General features: G+C 41.9%; 1 protein-coding gene and 1 pseudogene across 3 annotated transcripts in view; one reads left to right on the top strand and one right to left on the bottom strand.

Moving 5' to 3' along the window:
* FMO1 (flavin containing monooxygenase 1) overlaps positions 1-17,160 on the top strand; it is a 49,042-nt gene extending 31,882 nt beyond the window's left edge. For 2 of the 3 annotated variants that reach the window (XM_003785708.2, XM_023510799.1), the window contains 7 exons: positions 1,816-2,004; positions 3,075-3,237; positions 3,569-3,711; positions 9,603-9,802; positions 12,095-12,450; positions 13,303-13,375; positions 16,392-17,160. In XM_003785708.2, coding sequence (XP_003785756.1) covers positions 1,816-2,004; positions 3,075-3,237; positions 3,569-3,711; positions 9,603-9,802; positions 12,095-12,450; positions 13,303-13,375; positions 16,392-16,734 — 1,467 coding nt within the window. In that variant the 3' untranslated portion in view covers positions 16,735-17,160. Of the gene's footprint in view, positions 1-1,815; positions 2,005-3,074; positions 3,238-3,568; positions 3,712-9,602; positions 9,803-12,094; positions 12,451-13,302; positions 13,376-14,985; positions 15,128-16,391 lie in introns of those variants that run through there. The other variant, XM_023510798.1, reaches the window with a different exon arrangement.
* Positions 8,115-9,484, bottom strand: LOC105886585 (annotated as a pseudogene).
* Positions 17,161-19,916: the final 2,756 nt, after the last annotated feature.

The following is a 19,916-nucleotide window of genomic DNA, read 5'->3' as shown; positions in this document are numbered from 1 at the left end:
AGCTCACAGCAACCTCCAACTCCTGGGCTCAAGCAAGTCTCCTGCCTCAGCCTCCCAAGTAGCTGGGACTACAGGCACCCGCCACAATGCCCAGCCATTTTTTTGGTTGCAGCCATCATTGTTGTTTGGCAGGCCCAGGCTGGGGATTCAAACCCACAACCTTAGGTGTATGTGGCTGGCGCCTTAGCAGCTTGAGCCACAGGCGCCGAGCCAACATCACCTTTCTTATAGAGACACATTTGTGTGGGTAAAGGAACAACTCCATGTTTCCTCAAAGGCCAAGAGAACACGTATCGAGTGCCTCTCCTCTGTCCCTTTGTGTTCATCATTTTTGTGAATCACTGGAAGATGGTGTCTCCATCCGAAAGGGAGTTGTATTTATCATGTAACTCACCAGTAACAGTTTATATCAGTCCCTCTCTACAGACTACATACGACTAACACTGTTTCAGACATTCCAGCAGGAAAAAAAAATAAAAAATTTAGTAATCTTTCTCAAAAGGCCTTGGCAAAAGGCTCTAGACATATTCTGGAAGAGAGAGGATATCAAATTTGAGGCCACAGATAAGGAGGCTATAGTCAACTCTTACCAGTTGCTGAAATGGGTAACAGTAAACCACAGAGCCAGGCTTATAATTTTGTTCCCTATTATTGCTGTATGTTGTTTATATGATCTAGATTCAAACCCTTTGGGAGAAAAGAGTAAGTCACTTCATTTGTGGAGTTTATGTTCATGTTTCCACTTGCTCACATAAATAAAATAATTTTTATTTACAGGAAAAATGAACTATGTACATCCAAGATGGTAAATAATATTAAAATACTAAAGACCTTTCCCTTGAAATCAGGAGAATAATTCTCCATAATACCATGATACCACCCAAGACAATACTAAAGCTGCTTATTATTCAACCTTATGTTAGTCATGAGATACTGATGTTTTCTAGTTAACTGATTTGAACCTGGGAGTGGGATATTGGTCAGTGTTGTGCCGCGCACACAGGTGTCCGATCTGAAACTGTTTCCTCCCATCATCCCTAATTGATTTCTCAGTCGTGTGCATTCAACTGTACTGCCTTCTCACCAGTCCCACCTCTCTGGGTTCCACCTGTCCCTCCGCTTGGGCCCTTATAACAATCGAGAACAGTCTTTCCTCACCTCCTTCATTTTTCTCCAGCCTCTCCTAACTATAATTATCTTTCCAAAATTTTTTTTTCTTTGAGACAGAGTCTCATTATGTCGCCCTTGGTAGAGTGCTGTGGCATCATAGCTCACAGCAATCTCCAACTCTTGAGCTTAAGTGATTCTCTAGCCTCAGCCTCCCAAGTAGCTAGGACTATAGGTGCCCACCACAACGCCCAGCTATTCTTTTTGGCTGTAGTTGTCACTGTTTGGCAGGCCTGGCCTGGGCTTGAACCTGCCACCTTCAGTGTATGTGGCTGGCACCCTAAGCCACTGAGCTACAGGCACTGCGCCTATCTTCCCAAAATTTAATGTGAAACACTTCCATGTTTAAAACATTCAGGAGACTGCTGTAACCTTCCTATAAAATCCAAATTCATTAATTGTGGATACAACATGCTTCATCATCTGAACCCCTCTTTTCCATAATCTTTTCCAGACTACCTCACAAAACCAAAATACTTAACAATAGTACAAATACTTCATCATCCAAATCCTTCTTCCTGGCTACCTTCTATTTCCATATCCTCCAGTACTTTACAGTGATACTGTGTGAATCTAGACAGGTGAGCTCACCCCCGGTTTGTTTGTTCACATGCAATGAATATTCACGTGTGGGCGCTGTTTATACAGGAACATGTTGAAGAAGGCAGAGCCAGTCTCTACAAGTCTGTGGTTTCCAACAGCTCCAAGGAGATGTCTTGTTACTCAGACTTTCCGTTCCCAGAAGATTATCCAAACTATGTGCCAAATGCTCAATTTCTGGAATATCTCAAAATGTATGCAAACCGGTTCAACCTTCTGGAATGCATTCAATTCAAGGTACGACCTGAAAACATCCGTTAGTAGTCAGAAAGCACTTTCCTCCCTCTATTCTCCTCTCCACATCCCAGCCCTGGCTCTATAGATGAGATACTTAGCTGGCAAGATTAATGACACTTGCCTGGATTTTTGTCCCTACTGTATTCACCCTCCACTCCAAGTACGTCTGAAGGTAGAGGTGGTTACTTTGTGGAAAGACTCACATGTGAAAAATTTTACTTTGTCATGCTGTCATCCAAGTACCCTAAGGGACCTAAAAAATGTCAAACCACGTTTTCATCTTGGGCCAAATGCCTGCACATGTGGGCAACGACCCCTTGGGTGCTCTCTTCTCTACTATCCTCTTGTAGGAACGGGCACACGCAATGGCCCATACACAAGAGAGCCTCACTAGTAGAAAGAAATATTTTCTAGAGTTTTAGGGACTAGAAAAACCTTTGAATACTGTTCTTCTCTCAGGCCCTCCTTCTTTCCCATTTCAGAGGCTGGAGACAGGGAGAAGGCAGAAGGACGGCAAAAAATAAAAAATACATTCTTTCTCCTATCTCCCTCGCCTATCAGAAATGGGGAGGATAAGGAATTCATAGGGAATTACACACAAAATGCTACATGAATGGAGACATTGACCACAACAAATAGCAAATCAGAGTTGCATTTATAGCCATCATATTGAAAGTCTTCCTAAACAGAATTTCAAGGAGAGTTTTATTCCACTTCCTTATTTTGCAAGTGATGCAGTAAAAATAAAGTGCTGTCAAGTGAATGGCTATAACCCACAAAAAAAAATTGTAAAAAGTGCATCCAAATTTAGATGTTCAACAAAATTTTTAGAAGTACATATGCGGCTATTTCTGAGAGGTGGTTGTTGGTTGATGTCTGTTTGGTGTTGTTTATCCTTCCTCTCTAGACATTCCAAATACTCAGTGATGAACATTCATTACTGTGTCATTAAAAATAAATTTTTTCTTGAAAATCTAGAACTTTTGAAATGCCAATTACTGCATCAACAACCAAGCCGTTAATGGAACCTTGACAACAGCTAATCATAGTTGTGATTTTTTTTTTTTTAGACCAAGGTCTGCAGCATAACAAAATGCCCGGATTTTACTGTCTCTGGCCGATGGGAGGTGGTCACTCTGCATGAAGGAAAGCACGAATCAGCCATCTTTGATGCCGTCATGGTCTGCACTGGTTTTCTTACTGACCCTTATTTGCCACTGGATTCCTTTCCAGGTACAGCACTTTCTGCAGCTGACCTCGAGTTGTCTCAGGGGAGCCACCCTGAGTATGTCATGGGTCCAGGAATGAATTCCATTATACAGCTAAAGCTAGGATGGAACAGGAGTTTTTTTCTAACCAGGTTTTAGCTTTCATTTGTTCCAAACAATTTACAAGTGTAGAGGAGCAAAATGGTCAATTAAGAAGCAGTTTTATGCTTCACTGAGATTCAATATCCACCACACTCACTAGCTACAAGATGCACTATGGCCACTGCTAGCATCACTCATAACATTCAGTTATCCTGTAAATTCTCTAGCTCACTTCTCTTTTTCTCCCCCTATAGGTATACATGCCTTTAAAGGGCAGTACTTTCATAGCCGACAGTATAAGCATCCAGATATATTTAAGGACAAGAGAGTCCTTGTGATTGGAATGGGAAATTCTGGCACAGACATTGCAGTGGAGGCCAGCCACCTGGCAAAAAAGGTACTATTCTTGATATTACTTGAGGAACAGCTTTATCTTGAGATGCACGCCTCAAGTAAACAGCATCTGACACCATGATAATCGTTAAAGGAATAAAAATGTTTAACATATACAACAGATTGTTATGTATTTTTTATCAAATGTTCATAAATTTTACTATGAATGCCAGCTGTCATCTTTCCTCCAAAACCAATTTCTCTGATTTCTTTTTGTTGTTTTCCCAGCCATCCCGCGAGAGCTACAGGACACATCTCTTGCTTACTCAGTCACGTAGGTCAGAATATCTTGGCAATTTTTCCTTGCTATACTCTCCCAGTTGACCCTTCCTTTCCTTATTAATTGCCACCACCCTCATCAGGCTGACACAAGACTATTGCATTGTTCTTCTAATATAATTATAGAAATAGTTAATATTTACCAGGATTTCCTCAGGGCAAGCACTGCACTAAATGCTTTCTATTGATAACTTCAACCAGTCATCAGAACAAGCCATTGACGTGGGTCCTCTTAGTATCGCTGACTGCAGATGAGGAAACCAAGGTTAGAGAGGTTAAAGAAGCTGCCTAAAATCATAGCACTAGCAGATGATTGAACTCAAGGCCTGTCCTCCTAACTCTGCCCACGTCTTCCCACAGTCCATGCTTCACAATAAGCCATCCAGACTCCAGCCACCGACAAACAAATCCTCAGAAAAGCCTGCTCTAGTAACGATACTCTCATGCTGAGAAACCTCTAAAACTCTCCTTATCTGAAAATAATAAATAGCAGATATGTTAGCCCTGCACCACAGAGTTTTCCATAGCCTGGTCCAAATCTACCACTTTAATTTTAACTCTACTGTTTCCTGCATGATCATCAACGACAGCCAAGCAGGTCTATTCTGTGCCCTTGCGGTTCCCAGGTTGTTGTTGCTCCTTTGCTCACATCAGTCACCCCTTCCACAGAGTCTTTTTCTCTTCTAGTACAATCTACCTCTACTATTCCCAGATAGCTCATCCCAACACCACGTGGCCCCTCCCTATGCAGAACGTAGGTATCATTGTAAATTGCACTCCTCAGAGGGCACATTTTAATTCTTAGTATTGCTAATATATACTTTTATAGTATATATTTTCTTTTCTTTTTTTTTTTTTTTTTTTGAGACGGAGCCTCAAGCTATCCCCCTGGGTAGAGTGCCCTGGCATCACAGCTCAGAGCAACCTCCAACTCCTGGGCTCAAGCGAGTCTCCTGCCTCCGCCTCCCAAGTAGCTGGGACTACAGGCGCCTGCCACAACGCCCGGCCATTTTTTGGTTGCAGCCATCATTGTTGTTTGGCAGGCCCGGGCTGGGGATTCGAACTCGCCAACTTAGGTGTATGTGGCTGGCGCCTTAGCCGCTTGAGCCACAGGCGCCAAGCCTATAGTATATATTTTCTTTCCAACTATGCTGTAAACTCATCGGAAGCCACTCAGCTAACTAATGGATATTAGTTGTTGGCTTCACATCTGCTGAATGTTGTGCAAACACAGCCACCACAAAAACAAGATCCCTATTGACATATACCATAGTTTGGGTGAAAAACACATACCTGGCTCGGCGCCAGTAGCTCAGTGAGTAGGGCTCTGGCCACATACACCCGGGCTGGTGGGTTTGAACCCAGCATGGGCCTGCTAAACAAGAATGACAACTGCAACCAAAAAATAGCCAGACATTGTGGGGGGCTCCTGTAGTCCCAGCTACTCAGGAAGCTGAGGTAAAAGAATCACTTAAGCCCAAGAGTTTGAGATTGTTGTGAACCGTGATGCCACAGCACTCTACCATAGGCAACATAGTGAGACTCTGTCTTAAAAAAGAAAAGAAAAGAAAAGAAAAATGTATACCAAATAAATGAGTATAAATAATTCTTTTTTTGAGACAGAGGCTCACTCTGTTGCCCAGGCAAGAGTGCCATGCCATCATCATAGCTCACAGCAACCTTAAACACCTGAGCTCAAGCGCTCTTCCTGCCTCAGCCTCCCAAGTAGTTGTAACTACAGGTGCCCACCACCACAGCTGGCTAATTTTTCTATTTTTAGTAGAGACAGGGTCTTACTTTTGCTCGGGTTGGTCTCACACTCCTGAGTTCGAGCAATCTGCCCAGCTCTGTCTCCCAGAATGCTAGGATTATAGGCGTGAGCCACAATGCTTGGCGCATAAATAAGTATAAATAATTACACCAATAATTGCAAGAATAAAAAGTAGCTGTGAAGGAAAAAAAACGTTGGGAGTTTGTAACTTTTCCATGCCTTCTGCACAGGGAGAAGCAGTGTTTCACATCTGTTATCTCTGTAGGACTCTTTCTTTAAAGCCAAGAGTTCAATACTAGCCTACGCAACAAAGCAAGATTCTATTTCTATGTTGCTTTCTGGAACTTCGTAGAAAGGACTTAATGACTGATTCATTGACTAATAGATTTATTAATTAATTTGAAGAAACTAGGCAATTTGGTGATATTATCCTGAAAGAAGAGAAAGGAGGTCTTTTTGAGAAAGGAGGTCTTTTTGTTGTTGTTGTTGTTGAGACAGAGTCTCACTGTGTCACCCTTGGTAGAGTGTCATGGTGTCACAGCTCCAGCAACCTCAAACTCTTGGAATCAAGCCATTCTCTTGCCTCAGCCTTCCAAGTAGCTGGGACTACAGGCACTGCCACAACACCAGCTATATTTTTTTTTGTAGTTGTCATTGCTGTTTAGCTAGCCTGGGCTAGGTTCAAACCCGCCACCCTCAGTGTATGTGGCTGGTGCTATAACCACTGTGCAACAGGCACCAAGCTGAGAAAGGAGGTCTTGATACAAATATTAACACAGGCCCATCCACTATGACCACTATGACTACCACATGTGGGCTACCTATTATTATTTCTATTTTTTAACCATTTGGAAATTTCTTCAATCAGAAAACATGCTTTGGGGTGTGGCAGCATACACATGTAGTTCTGGCTACTCCCTAGGGTCAGGAGGGAGGATCACTTGAGCCAGGAATTTGAGACCAGCCTGGGCAACTCAATAAAATGCTATCTCCAATTTTAAAAAATAAAAAAATTGGCTTGGTGCCTATAGCACAGTGGTTATGGCACCAACCACATAAACCCAGGCTGGTAGGTTTGAACTTAGTCCGGGCCAGCTAAACAATGACAACTACAACAAAAAAATACCCGGGTGTTGTGAAGGGTGCCTATAGTCCCAGCTACTTGGGAAGCTGAGGCAAGAGAATTGCTTGAGGGCAAGACTTTAGGTTGCTGTGAGCTGTGACAAGTCAGCACTCTACCAAGGGTGACATAGTGAGACTCTGTCTCAAAAAATATATAACAAAAATTTAAAAAATCTAACTACTGTTTTTAGAAAGCATGTTTCAGCACACCCTTTATCATTACTAGATCAACAAAGAGACTCCCTTTGTTTTAGAACTTAATACCAATTGAAATGTCAAATCTAATTCTGCATCATGACACGGAGAGGCAGGTTCAGTGTAAATATCTCACGTCAGACCCTCTACTGTGCCTGGAGTTTATGCACTGAATCTCCAGCATTGTATATCCTGCTCCATTGTGCTATAGGGCCAAACACAATAGATAACAAAATCTCTGACACTGAGCTGATGCACAATTTCTTCCTCATAGGATGCTGCAGCTCCTTCATAAAGAACTTGAAAAATCTACACTTGATATTGTCTTTCAGTGTCTTCTCATTAAGACCCCTTGTTTCAAGTCTTTTGTATAATTTACTGGTATTTGTTCCCAACGTCCAGCTATCAGGCTCCAGTTTGGTGGGGAAAAGACAATCTGTTAAATCAGTGGTTTTGTATCAGCAAAATAATAGACTGGTTAACTAATTTTTCTTTTTTTGGCTTTTTTTAACCCATGTGGTCATACTTGTTTATTCTTTAACAATGGAAGCATTAAATGATGACAGATTTTACTTTCACTCCTTGATAATATCATAGTCATTACATTTCAGTTGTTTAGCTTCCTCATAGAGAAAAAGAAACCCAGGCATAAACCTTTAAACTGTCCACCTGCTAGTCCAGCAACACAATTTTAACAGCAGTACTGATATTTGGACAATTTCTATGATATTGTGAAAAAGATATCAACAAGAATGATTCTTGGCTTGGTGCCCATAGCACAGTGGTTACACCCAGGCTGGTGGGTTCGAACCCAGCCCGGGCCTGCTAAACAACATTGACAACTATAACAAAAAAATAGCAGGGCATTTTAGCAGGCTCCTATAGTCCCAGCTCCTCAGAGGCTGAGGCAAGAGACTCGCTTGATCCCAAGAGTTTGAGGTTGCTGTGAGCTGTGATACCATAGCACTCTACTGAGGGCTACATAGGGAAACTCTCGTCTCAAAAAAAAAGAATGATTCTAAAGTGGCTACTCTTGTAAGTCAGGTATTATGAACTCTGACCCACTGCTCAACCCATTTCAAGATGTGATCTTCGTTACTTCCTAGCTCTTCTGGGTCATTACTGGGCAGTAGATGCACAATTTCTTCCTCATAGGATGCTATGGCTTCTGCATAAAGAACTTGAAAAATCTCACACTCGATACTATCTTTTAATGTCTTCTCATAATCACCCCTTGTTTCAAGTCTTTTGTACAATTTACTGGTATTTGTTCGCAGCACAAAAAACTATACGAAACCAGCGCTTAGAGAACAGATCACAGCCATGGTAATCAACAATAACTCCACCTCTGTCTTTTGGTTATCTAGCTCATCAATCACTCTACCTTCATCTAACAGGGAATAATCATATTCCTCATCACAGCCAGCATACAACTGCTCTTCTTTAGCTAAATCACCCACATGAATACATTAATACATTTCAGTCCTGACCTTTTTTTTTTTTTTGAGACAGAGCCTCAAGCTGTCCCCCTGGGTAGAGTGCCATGGCATCACAGCTCACAGCAACCTCCAACTCCTGGGCTCAAGTGAGTCTCCTGCCTCCACCTCCCAAGTAGCTGGGACCACAGGCGCCCGCCACAACACCCGGCTATTTTTTGGTTGCAGCTGTCATTGTTGTTTGGCGGGTCCAGGCTGGGGATTCGAACCCGCCACCTTAGGTGTACGTGGCTGGCACCTTAGCCGGTTGAGCTATAGGCACTGAGCCTCAGTCCTGACCTTGATCCAAGTTCTTTGCCTAGTGTGGTTTTTCCAACCCCAGGATGTTTGGAAACAACATGATCCTTGCTGTGATGGCTCCGTGCACATTGGCTCCTACTTCCTATGCACTCTGGTTGTTGTTGTTGTTGTTGTTGTTGTTGTTGGGCTTTTTAAACAGCTGTATTAAGAAACTCCTTATTGGCTCAGCGTCTGTAGCTCAAGCAGCTAAGGCACCAGCACATACACCGGAGCTGGTGAATTAGAATCTAGCCTGGGCCTGCCAAACAACAATAACAACTATAACCAAAAAATAGCCAGGCACTGTGATGGACACTGTAGTCCCAGCTACTTGGGAGGTTGAGGCAAGAGAATCACTTAAGCCCAAGAGCTGGAGATTGCTGTGAGCTGTGATGCCACTGCACTCTACACAACAACATAGTGAGACTGTCGCTAAGAAAAAAACACCAAAATTGATTGTAGTTCCAAATTTTGTCAGTTAAACCAGTAGTTTTCTTGAAACCCTTTGTAAACAACTCTCCTAGTTGATGTCATGCCCTGTTCTTATTGCCTACAATTATAGTTAGTATACAAAATTGTAATCACCTGTTCATTTTCTTCCCACATGTGAATTTAAGCTCCCTATGGCTTGCCATCGTGTCTGCAGCCTGGCAGACTCTTCAGTGCCTTATCAATTCATCACACTTTTCAAGTCTCTGGCAGGACCAGCCCCGTTCACCATGTCAAACTGAGGTTCTCTTTGACTGCTTTCAGGTCTTCCTCAGCACCACTGGAGGGGCATGGGTGATCAGCAGAGTCTTCGACTCAGGTTACCCATGGGACATGGTGTTCATGACGCGATTTCAGAACATGCTCAGAAATTGCCTCCCTACTCCAATTGTGACTTGGTTGATGGCAAGAAAGATGGACAGCCGGTTCAGTCATGCAAATTACGGCTTAATACCACAAGACAGGTAAATATAACATATCTGCCAAGGACTATTAAGAAAAATGAACCCCAGCCTCAGTGCCCATAGCTCAGTGGTTAGGGTGCCAGCCACATGCACCAGAGGTGGTGGGTTCGAACCCCGCCTGGGCCTGCTAAAATCAAAAAATAGCCAGGTGTTGAAGTAGGCACCTGTAGTCCCAGCTACTTGGGAGATTGAGGCAAGAGAATTGCTTGAGCCCATGAGTTTGAGGTTGCTATGAGCTATGATGCCATGGCACTCTACCAAGGGCAACATAGTAAGACTGAGTAGAAGAAGAAAGAACCCTAGTCTTTCCAGTGGCATATACAAATGAGACAAGAACACAGCAAGATAATGGAATGTGAAAGAACACTTGATACAAAGTTACTTGATAAAGTCCAGATACAGTGGCTCATGCCTATAATTCAGAGCTTTGGGATGCTGAGGTGAGAGAATTGCTTGAGAGTAAGACCAGCCTGGACAATATAGCCAGATTCTATCGCTATTAAAAATAATAATAATAATACCCAAAAAAATCCTTTTATTAGCCAGGCACAGTGGTGCACACCTATAGTCCTAACTACTTAAGAGGCTGAGGCAGTCTTATCACTTGAACCCAGGAGTTCAAGGTTACAATGAATTAGCGCACCACTGCACTCCAGCCTGGGTGACTGAGTGAGATTCTGTCTGAAAAAAAAAAAAAGCTAGTGATTACACTAACTAACTGTTCTTAAGTGCTCAGTAAGTAAAATTATGTATTTCACCTTATCAACGATCCTTTAAGGTAAGTGTTGTTATAATCATGCTTTTATTGTGGGGAAACTGAGGCTTAGCAAATTTCGGTCATTTTCCAAACTCATTGTGTAGTAAATGAGCTCTGTGACCTTGGAAAGTCAGCAGAGCCTCAGTGGCAGAAATCAAAGAGGATGATCTGTCAATGAATTTGTTGATAAAAGCAACACACTGGCTTTGTTCCATCCTGTGGGAAAAGTCGAATCCTCTAACTGCCCTTCACCATCTCTCTAATGGCAGTATCTTCTTGCCCTTGTCAAGAGGACCCTGATTTCAGTCATTTCAACTGAAATTTCATTTACAACCTCTGATTTATCCCATTAACAAGAAGTTTTATTTCCTCATTCATTAAGTTTATACAATGAAAATCCATTTTCAGTTAGCCCCACAGCACGGAGATCCTTTCTGGTCTCCTCCAGCTTTCCCTCTGGATCTTGAGTCAGGTGGCACCCAGGCCACCACCAATGGCCGGCAGCTCCCTCTCCAGCACATGTACTTCCGCTTTTCTCTGTTGCCTCCCTCTTTATTGTCTTCCTTTTTTCCTTCCTTATCTCTTACTGTCTCTCTTCTACCTCCTATGTCCCAGGCTTTTCAGGGTTTTGACTCTCTAGTAGAGGTTTTGCTACCATGACTTTAATCAAGCCTGGATGGTAGCTCATGGGACTATAAAGAATTTGGCTTCATCCCATAAACATTAGAACATATGGAAGAAATGTGAGAAATTATAATTCTTTCTCTCTTATATTTAATCATTTGCCATCTCCTAAGTTCTCTGCATATATGCTATTTCCTATGCTCTTCATCTGACCCCATGAACTAAGGATGGCAAGTACTGGTATCCCCATCTCATAGGTAAATAGGAGAAAACCTATACAACTACAAGACTTGGCCAAGATCTGTTAAGTACAGATGTTTGGGTAGGAAGCCACTCTCACTACCTCCTACTCCAGCGGCAATTTCATTTTACCACATAGTGTCTGTCTGTGCGTTTGCCATAAGCCAAAAATGGCTCAGCTGAGACAGACTCAACTCCAAACTGTTTGTCTTGTGATTCTGAAGGTACAGCCAGAAAAAGATGATTCTCCCTTGTTCCTTTAAATACATGTGTGTTTTCCTTACACAATTGCTTCCTAAAGAGAGAGCCTTTCTAGGATAGAGCTTCTCACACGGAGAAGTGCCCGGTTCCCCTTGCAGCCCTCCAGCATTCAGCTCTCTCTAGAATAACAGTGACAGCGAACGCTGAAAATCAGCAAGAGAAACAGAAGCAACAGAATGTTCTGGTCTCCTCCTCAAGCTTCTAACCTCTAGAAAATGGCAAGCATCTTGTATAATCCTTCTTGGATATTCCTGAACCCCTTCCAATGGGAGGTAATGTCTCCCTAATCTAACAATTCCTGTCCGACAAAGGAGACAGCACTAGAGTGAAGACAGGAAGGTGACGAAGAGGGAGAGGGCTGGCCGCATTGGTCACTGGCGGATCCCTTTCCTAGTCGTGTTTTTGTTTAGGACTCAGCTGAAAGAGTTTGTGCTAAATGATGAGCTCCCAGGCCGCATCATCACAGGGAAAGTCCTCATCCGGCCAGGTATAAAGGAGATGAAGGAAAACTCCGTCCTTTTTAACAACAGCCCCAAGGAGGAACCCATTGATATCATCGTCTTTGCCACTGGATACACGTTCGCCTTCCCCTTCCTTGATGAGTCCGTAGTGAAAGTTGAAGACGGCCAAGCATCACTGTACAAATACATCTTCCCCGCACATCTGCAAAAGCCGACCCTGGCTATCATCGGCCTCATCAAACCCCTGGGCTCCATGATCCCCACTGGAGAAACCCAAGCTCGATGGGCTGTTAGAGTTCTGAAAGGTAAGTGAATGAGAGATGGCAGGGCAGGAGAGTTTGGTTGGCCGTAGGATTCCAGATACCGGAAATTCTGAGACTGTTACCCAGATCCTGTTAAAAACACCAGAACCTTTAAAAGTTGGGTCCGTTCTATTGTTCACTGAAATATACCATCATAATGACATGTACCATTACTAGCATAAATGATACATCAGGGATCAAAAACATAAGCCATCTCGGCCAGGCGCAGTGGCTCACACCTGTAATCCTAGAACTCTAGGTCAGGGCAGGTGGATTGCTTGAGCTCAGGAGTTGGAGACCAACCTGATCAAGAGTAAGACCCTATCTCAAAAAATAAAAATAAAAAAAGCCATGTTTATGTCTATTTGTTATTTATCTTTCTTTTTTCTTTTAAAAAGATAAGGTCTAATTATGTCACCCAGGCTGGAACACAGTGGCCATTCATAGGCATGATTATGGCACGCTGCAGCCTGGAACTCCTGGCCTCAAGAGGAGCTAGGACTCCTGGCACACCCCACTAGACCCAGTTACTGTAATTTTAACTAAGATAAAATAACAGTTAACAGCTCTTTTAGTTGACAGATTCAAGTGGTTCAATTAAAATTTTAAAATTCAAGAAACTGAATGACAAAATCAGGCAAAACCAGTGGAGGGTTCAGTCATGTCAAATAAGTAGGGAGATATCCAATGTTTGTCTTTTCAATTGATTGTGTTATTACCAGGAAACATACCACCAGTCAGTAAGAACAGATGAGTAGCTGAATACGAGAAATGAAAGAAGAGTGTTAATAAAGCATCTTTATTCATAAGTAAACAGCTAGACCTAACATTAAATTGGGTGTTTTTGCCTTGCAGGTGTGAGTAAGTTACCACCCCCATGTGTCATGATAGAGGAAGTTAATGCAAGGAAAGAAAACAAGCCCAGCTGGTAAGTTAACTACTAAAGCTTTATGAATTTGGTAAAACAATAGCAGAGAGGTGAGAGTTACATCAGAGGAAAAAGCTGCATCTGAAACTTAAAGGAAAAATACTAAGACAGCCTATTTAAAAACCGAGAAGGGAGAGGAAAATTGAGAAATGTTACTGTCCCCAGAGTCAACACTTCGGACCATAGTTGTCTAGCACCACCAGGAGTTTGGATTCCAAACCAGTTATTGTATAAGTAACTTTCATCTACTGTGCACATTATTCCTTACCTTATCTGTAATCAGCAGGCAAACAACTATGCTTATCCCCTGTGATGCTAGAAGTATCTGCTCATTTGTTCATTCAACAAACAGGTCTTCATCAGCTCTGTTGCATTTATTCAGATCATTGCTTTTGCTTTCCATTTTTTTAATGAACTTCAATTATTAGTCTAACTCTAGTTTTAACATAAAAGTTGGGTGAAACAAAATAATCCAAAACTATACAGAGTGAAAAATGTCAGAATTAAAAGGGAAAAAATATACATTTCAACAATAGTAGTTCAAGATTTCCATACCCCCAATTTTTTGGCTTTTCTTTTCTTTTTTTTGAGACAGAGTTTCACTATGTTACCATTGGTAGAGTGCCCTGGCATCACAGCTCATAGCAATCTCCAACCTTTGGGCTTAAGTAATTCTCTTGCCTCAGCCTCCCAAGTAGCAGGGACCACAGGCACCTGCCACAATGCCCAGCAATTTTTTTTTTGTTGTAGTTGTCATTGTTGGTTAGCTAGCCCTGGCCGGGCTCAAACCTGCCAGCCTCGGTGCATGTGGCTGGTGCTGTAACCACTGTGCTATGGGTGCTGAACCTTGCTTTTCATTTTTCTTTTCTTTTATTTTTATTGAGACAGAGTCTCACTATGTCACCTTGTAGGGAAGATCTAGTGGTGACAATTTCGCTTAGTGTTCCCTTTCCTGGGAAAGACTATTGCCCCTTCATTTATGAAACTTAATTTAGCAGGATACAGATTTGGGGGGGGGGCAGAGTCTCACTATTTCGCCCTCAGTAGAGTGCTGTGGTGTCACAGCTCACAGCAACCTCAAACTCTTGGGCTTAAGTGATTCTCTTGCCTCAGCCTCCCAAGTAGCTGGGACTACAGGTGCCCACCACAACGCCCGGCTACTTTTTTGTTGCAATTTGGCAGGGGCTGAGTTTGAACCCGCCACCCTTGGTATATGGGGCCGGTGCTCTGCCCACTGAGCCACAGGCACCACCCAATACTCAGCTATTTTTTGTTGCAATTGTCATAGTTGTTTTTAGCTGGCCTGGATCAGGTTTGAACTTGCCATCCTTAGTGTACATGGCTGGCACCGTAACCACTGTGCCAAGCCTACTTTTCATTTTCAATGGTTGGAATAAAGGATAAGAAAAAGAGTTTGTAATATGTGAAAATTATGTGAAATTTAAATCACATTGGCCATAAATAAAATTTTTGGAACACAACCATGTTCATTCACTTACATATTATCAATGGCCACTTTCGTATTACAATAGCAAAGTCGAATAATGGACACAGTCATGTGACCCTAAAAGCCTATGACACTTATCATCTCTTGTTGACCACTTCTCTAGGGGGCATTTGTGCTTTCCTCTGTGGCCATCACACAAGAGCCATGACCAATGAAGAAGGAGGGAATCTTGACCTTCCACTCTCGTTCCTAATCAACCAAAATACTTCTGATTTTATCCACCTTAATGTTTTATCTTTTGGGGGCTTTGAAATAAATTTTCAGGGGAGGGGGGAATGGGTGGAGGGAGGGGGATTGGAGGGATCACTTCTGAGGTTTATCTCACAAGGGTACAAGTGAATCTTTCTAAGAGTAGAATGTGCATGTTTTAAAATAATAACTAAGAAAATGACATGAAGGCTATGTTAACCAGTTTGATGGAAGTGTTTCAGATTGTGTGTGAAAACCCCACACTGTACCCCAGAAGTGCATTAATGTACATAGTTACCATTCAATAAAAAAGAAAAGAAAAAGAAAAATACAACATGGGAAACGAAAAAAAAATTTTTTTTTCACTTAAAGATAATCTGTGGTCAGAAAAAAAAAAGTTTTAAAATCACTACATTTAAGAAACTTGTCAGCTCGGCACCTGTGGCTCAAGTGGCTAAGGCGCCAGCCACATGCACCTAGGGTGGTGGGTTCGAATCCAGCCCAGACCTGCCAAACAACAATGACAGCTGCAACCAAAAAAAATAGCCGGGCGTTGTGGCGTGCGCCTGTGGTCCCAGTTCTTGGGGGGCTGAGGCAGGAGACTCGCTTGAGCCCAGGAGTGGGAGGTTGCTGTGAGCTGTGAAGCCACAGCACTCTACCCAGAGGGATAGCTTGAGGCTCTGTCTCAAAAAAAAAAAAAAAAAGGAAAGAAACTTGTTACCAACTCCCTCATTCATATATATCCTCAAATTCCAAGTGTTGATCTGTCCTCATCAAAGTACCAAATTCCAACACAATAAAAGTATTTTAGATGTCTTATTTTTATACTCAACCTGGAATATGATTTGACCTCCATGATGAAACTCTACCATAATTGATAACTAATTGGAACTACTACATTATATAAAATCTTATCACATAGGTCAAACAACAATTTGGGAGCCTAATACCAGCATTACAGAGAATCCCACCCTTTGACATTGTTTTTCACATTAAAATCTACTTAAATTGTAAAATATATTTTCCTCTAGAAACTGCTAATCATTCCACAAAAGAACTAAAGTAGTACCAGATGTATTATGAGTATTCAGAGCACCCACTGATAGTCATAAGTATAAAGTATCTTTTGAAGGGACTCATCTTGTATTTAAGAAATAGAATGAGACCACTTGATAGCTATGGGCATAAATGGGAAAGAACACAGAAACCATTCCAAATTGTTCAGTAGCATTTGCTTGTTTGGGGACACTTTTACTTGTTCTAAGACTATCTTTTTTTTTTTTTATCTTCCTCTTTTTCCTCAATCTTTCTTTTATAAAGGTTTGGTTTGTGCTACAACAAAGCTTTACAATCAGATTATATCACATATATAGATGAACTCCTGACCTATATCAATGCAAAACCCAACCTCTTCTCTATGCTCCTGACGGATCCACGCCTTGCTCTGGCTGTCTTCTTTGGCCCATGCTCACCATACCAGTTCCGCTTGACCGGTCCAGGAAAATGGGAAGGTGCCAGAAATGCGATCATGACCCAATGGGACCGAACAGTCAAGGCCACCAAATCTCGAATTGTACAAGAATCTTCATCTCCCTTTGAAAGTTTACTTAAACTCTTTAGCTTTCTGGCTTTGCTTGTGGCTGTTTTCCTGATTTTCCTATAGGAAAGATTTCCTAATGGCAGATGCACACAGTAAATTTACGATGCTGTGATTCCTCTGTAATAGCAAAGTTGCCTTCACAAACATGAGCCATATCTGAAAAGTAAGGGCCACCCTCTCCCTTCTCTGATGGGTTGGTATTCTTGAGCCTCTCCCAGCTCCATTTATGTGTAATGCTAGAGGATGACAACTAAGATTTCTGTGCACTTGAAGTCCATTGGAAAGTTCTAGGTCCATTTAAAGAAGAAAGCTGTTTTTGAAAGCACTCTGAGCAGTCATACTTCTTTTCCATATAAACTCTTTACTTAGATCTTAACTAAAACCCTCTACTTTGTAAAAGATTTGGGTTGTATTGAAATGGTGCTCTTATGGTATTGACTGATTGAAAAGAAAAAGAAAAAAAATAAACCTAGAAACTGATTGTTTTAAGTGACCTTTTGTTCTATCTTTAAGGGTTGGAGAAATAGGAATGAGGATGAAAGTATGTGAATAAAGCCCATAAAAGTATGGAGAGGTTAAATGAGTTAGTCTGAGAGTTTCCAAAGGAATGTATCTTCCTGGCACTGTTCATTCCCACAGAACATACTCTACCACAAAACTGGCATACTGAAGACCCAAATCAGACCTACTCCACAGAAAACCAGTTCCATAGGCAATTAGAGCTGGCCTCTAACTGCTGGAGGAAAAAAGCTGCCTGCTTAGATCCCCCTTTACAACACTGATTTGAGAGACAAATAGAGTTGTTTTCTCTTAAAGAATCAACCAAAACCAACCAAAGTCAATTGGAAATTATTAGAGAAACAACACAACCAAGAAGTCTTTAATAGAAAGAAAGCTAGGAGGAAAAAAAAAAAAAGGGAAGGAAAAAGAGAATCAAAACCAAACATCATCTTAAAAGCATTTGTTGACCAAATTAGACCAAATCAGACTATCTCACAGTTACATCTGATGAAGATGTGACTCACAGCCAAGAAAAGTTTAAGGTTTTGCTTCCACTTCATCTCACTGATGGGCTTAGATGGCAAACAATACCTCCCAGAGAGGTCCATAGTTTGGATGGAGGAGGGGGATGCAAAAACTATGGAGTTGGAAGCTGAGCTCTCTAGAATGACTGGGGAAAAAGAGAGAACCCATCCACACCTGGAGTGAGGACCTTACCCAGAGTCATAGCTGAGGGAGCAAAGCAAGGAGGTGGTGGGCTAGATACAGCAGATGATCTGGAGCAATGGAAATCTAATGAATTAGGCAAGTCACTACAACTGTCTGGGATCAGCTGACTGCTCACAGAGGCCCAGGATGGGAGGAAACCCTTCTAGAGTTTTCAGTTGTTGTGGAAAAGCTGCATGTTGAGTGGAAAGCTTGAAAGAGTGGGCAGACTTGAACAATATACAGCAACCAGATTCTAATGCCAGTTTGGAGTGGACTTGCCATAGGTTTGATGGCTAGCTAGGCAGCCATACTGAGAAGGTCTCGTTGGCTGGGCGCTGCCATTGTGGGAAGGTTGTGAGAAGATCTTAGCAGGGGCCTAAAGCACAGCCATCAGGATCAGAACTCCATTTGGGGGACAGGCTGAGGAACTCCCACACCCCAAGGGGAATGGAGTCAGGGGGCACTGTGAGACCTGCCCCTGAAGGATTCTTATGAGCTTTAAAATTCCAACATGGCAAAGTCTGAAAGCTGAGGAAACAATCAGGCAAACACCAAAGGCAACTAAGTTTGGAATATGGTCCATAGAGGTTACTGGCGGTGCTATCTCCTAAAAGAAAACCACAGTGCCACCTAGTATCCTGGTGACACATCGCAACATAATGTCATCAACAGCAAGGACTTCTGTTTAAAACAAAGGAGGCAGTGAGAAGGAAAAAGGAAAACAAGGAGGTAAACAAGGAGACAGAACATATGAGGAGGAACCAATAGGAAAATTCAAGCAACATGAAAAACCAAAACAGAGGAACTCCCCCAAGGGACCATAAGGTAGCTACTGCAGAAAACTCCACCTATAAAGAATAAATGGACTTGACAGAAAGGGAACTTAAAATATGGATGATAAAGACAATAAAAGGAATGGGCAAGATAATGGAAAGATAGAACCAAAAATTGGATGAGAGATATGTAGAATATAGAAAGGATATAGTAGAGCTTAAGGAAGTGATGGAGACAGTCAGGGAATGTAAAGATGCAGTAGAAAGTATCAAAAATAAGTTAGACCCGAGAAAAGAAAGAAACTCAGAGCTAGAGGATAAAGTTTTTTACTTAACCCAGGCAGAGAAGAGAGAGAAACCAGAACAGGCACTTAGAGAACTACGAGACTCCATGAAGTGTTCAAACATATGAATAATAGGAATTCCTGCAGGGGAAGAGGATTGTCCCAAAGGAATGGAAGCTCTACTGGAGACTATCATAAAGGAAAACTTTCCAAGTTTTACTAAAGGCCCCAACACATTCCTTTCAGATGGATATCAAACCCCAGATCATCTCAATTCAAACAGAGCCTCTCTAAGACACATCGTAATTAACCTGTCCAAAGTCAAGATGAAAGAAAAAATTCTGTAAGCAGCCAGGAGTAAGCGCCAACTGACCTACAGAGGCAGAGCCATTAGGATGACAGCAGACTTTTCAACTGAAACTTTCTAAGCCAGAAGAACATGGTCATCCACCTTGAATATTTTTAATAAAACAATTTTCAGACTAGAATTCTGTATCCTACTAAACTAAGCTTTAAAATTGATGGAGAAAGAAAATATTATATGGATATCATGGCACTGAGGAAATCTGCCACAACTAGACCAGCTCTAAAGAAAATACTTGACCTATTCTCAAAACGGAACACCACAATGGATCACCAGCAAAGTAAACACCCAGAAGCTAAAGGTCAAAACATAGCTTTCTCAATGCCACAAAGGATAAAATTACACAACAGACTTGTACAAAATAAGATGAATAGAACTCCACCAAACTTATCAGTTCTCTCAATAAATGTCAATGAACTGAACTCACCACTGAAGAGGCACAAGCTGGCTGATTGGATAAAAAAGCACAAGCCAGGCCAGGCTCAGTGGCTCACACTTGTAATCCTAGCACTCTGGGAGGCCAAGGCAGGAAGATTTTCTGAGCCCCTGAGTTTGAGATCAGACTGAGCCAGAGCAAGTGAGACTCTGTCTCTAACCAAAAAAAAAAAAAAAAAA

Source organism: Otolemur garnettii, unplaced genomic scaffold (assembly GCF_000181295.1).
Source record: "Otolemur garnettii isolate 467f Iridium unplaced genomic scaffold, OtoGar3 scaffold00016, whole genome shotgun sequence".
Lineage (NCBI taxonomy): Eukaryota > Metazoa > Chordata > Mammalia > Primates > Galagidae > Otolemur > Otolemur garnettii.
Note: the sequence above shows the minus strand (reverse complement) of the source record. Positions and strands in the feature narration are given on the sequence as shown.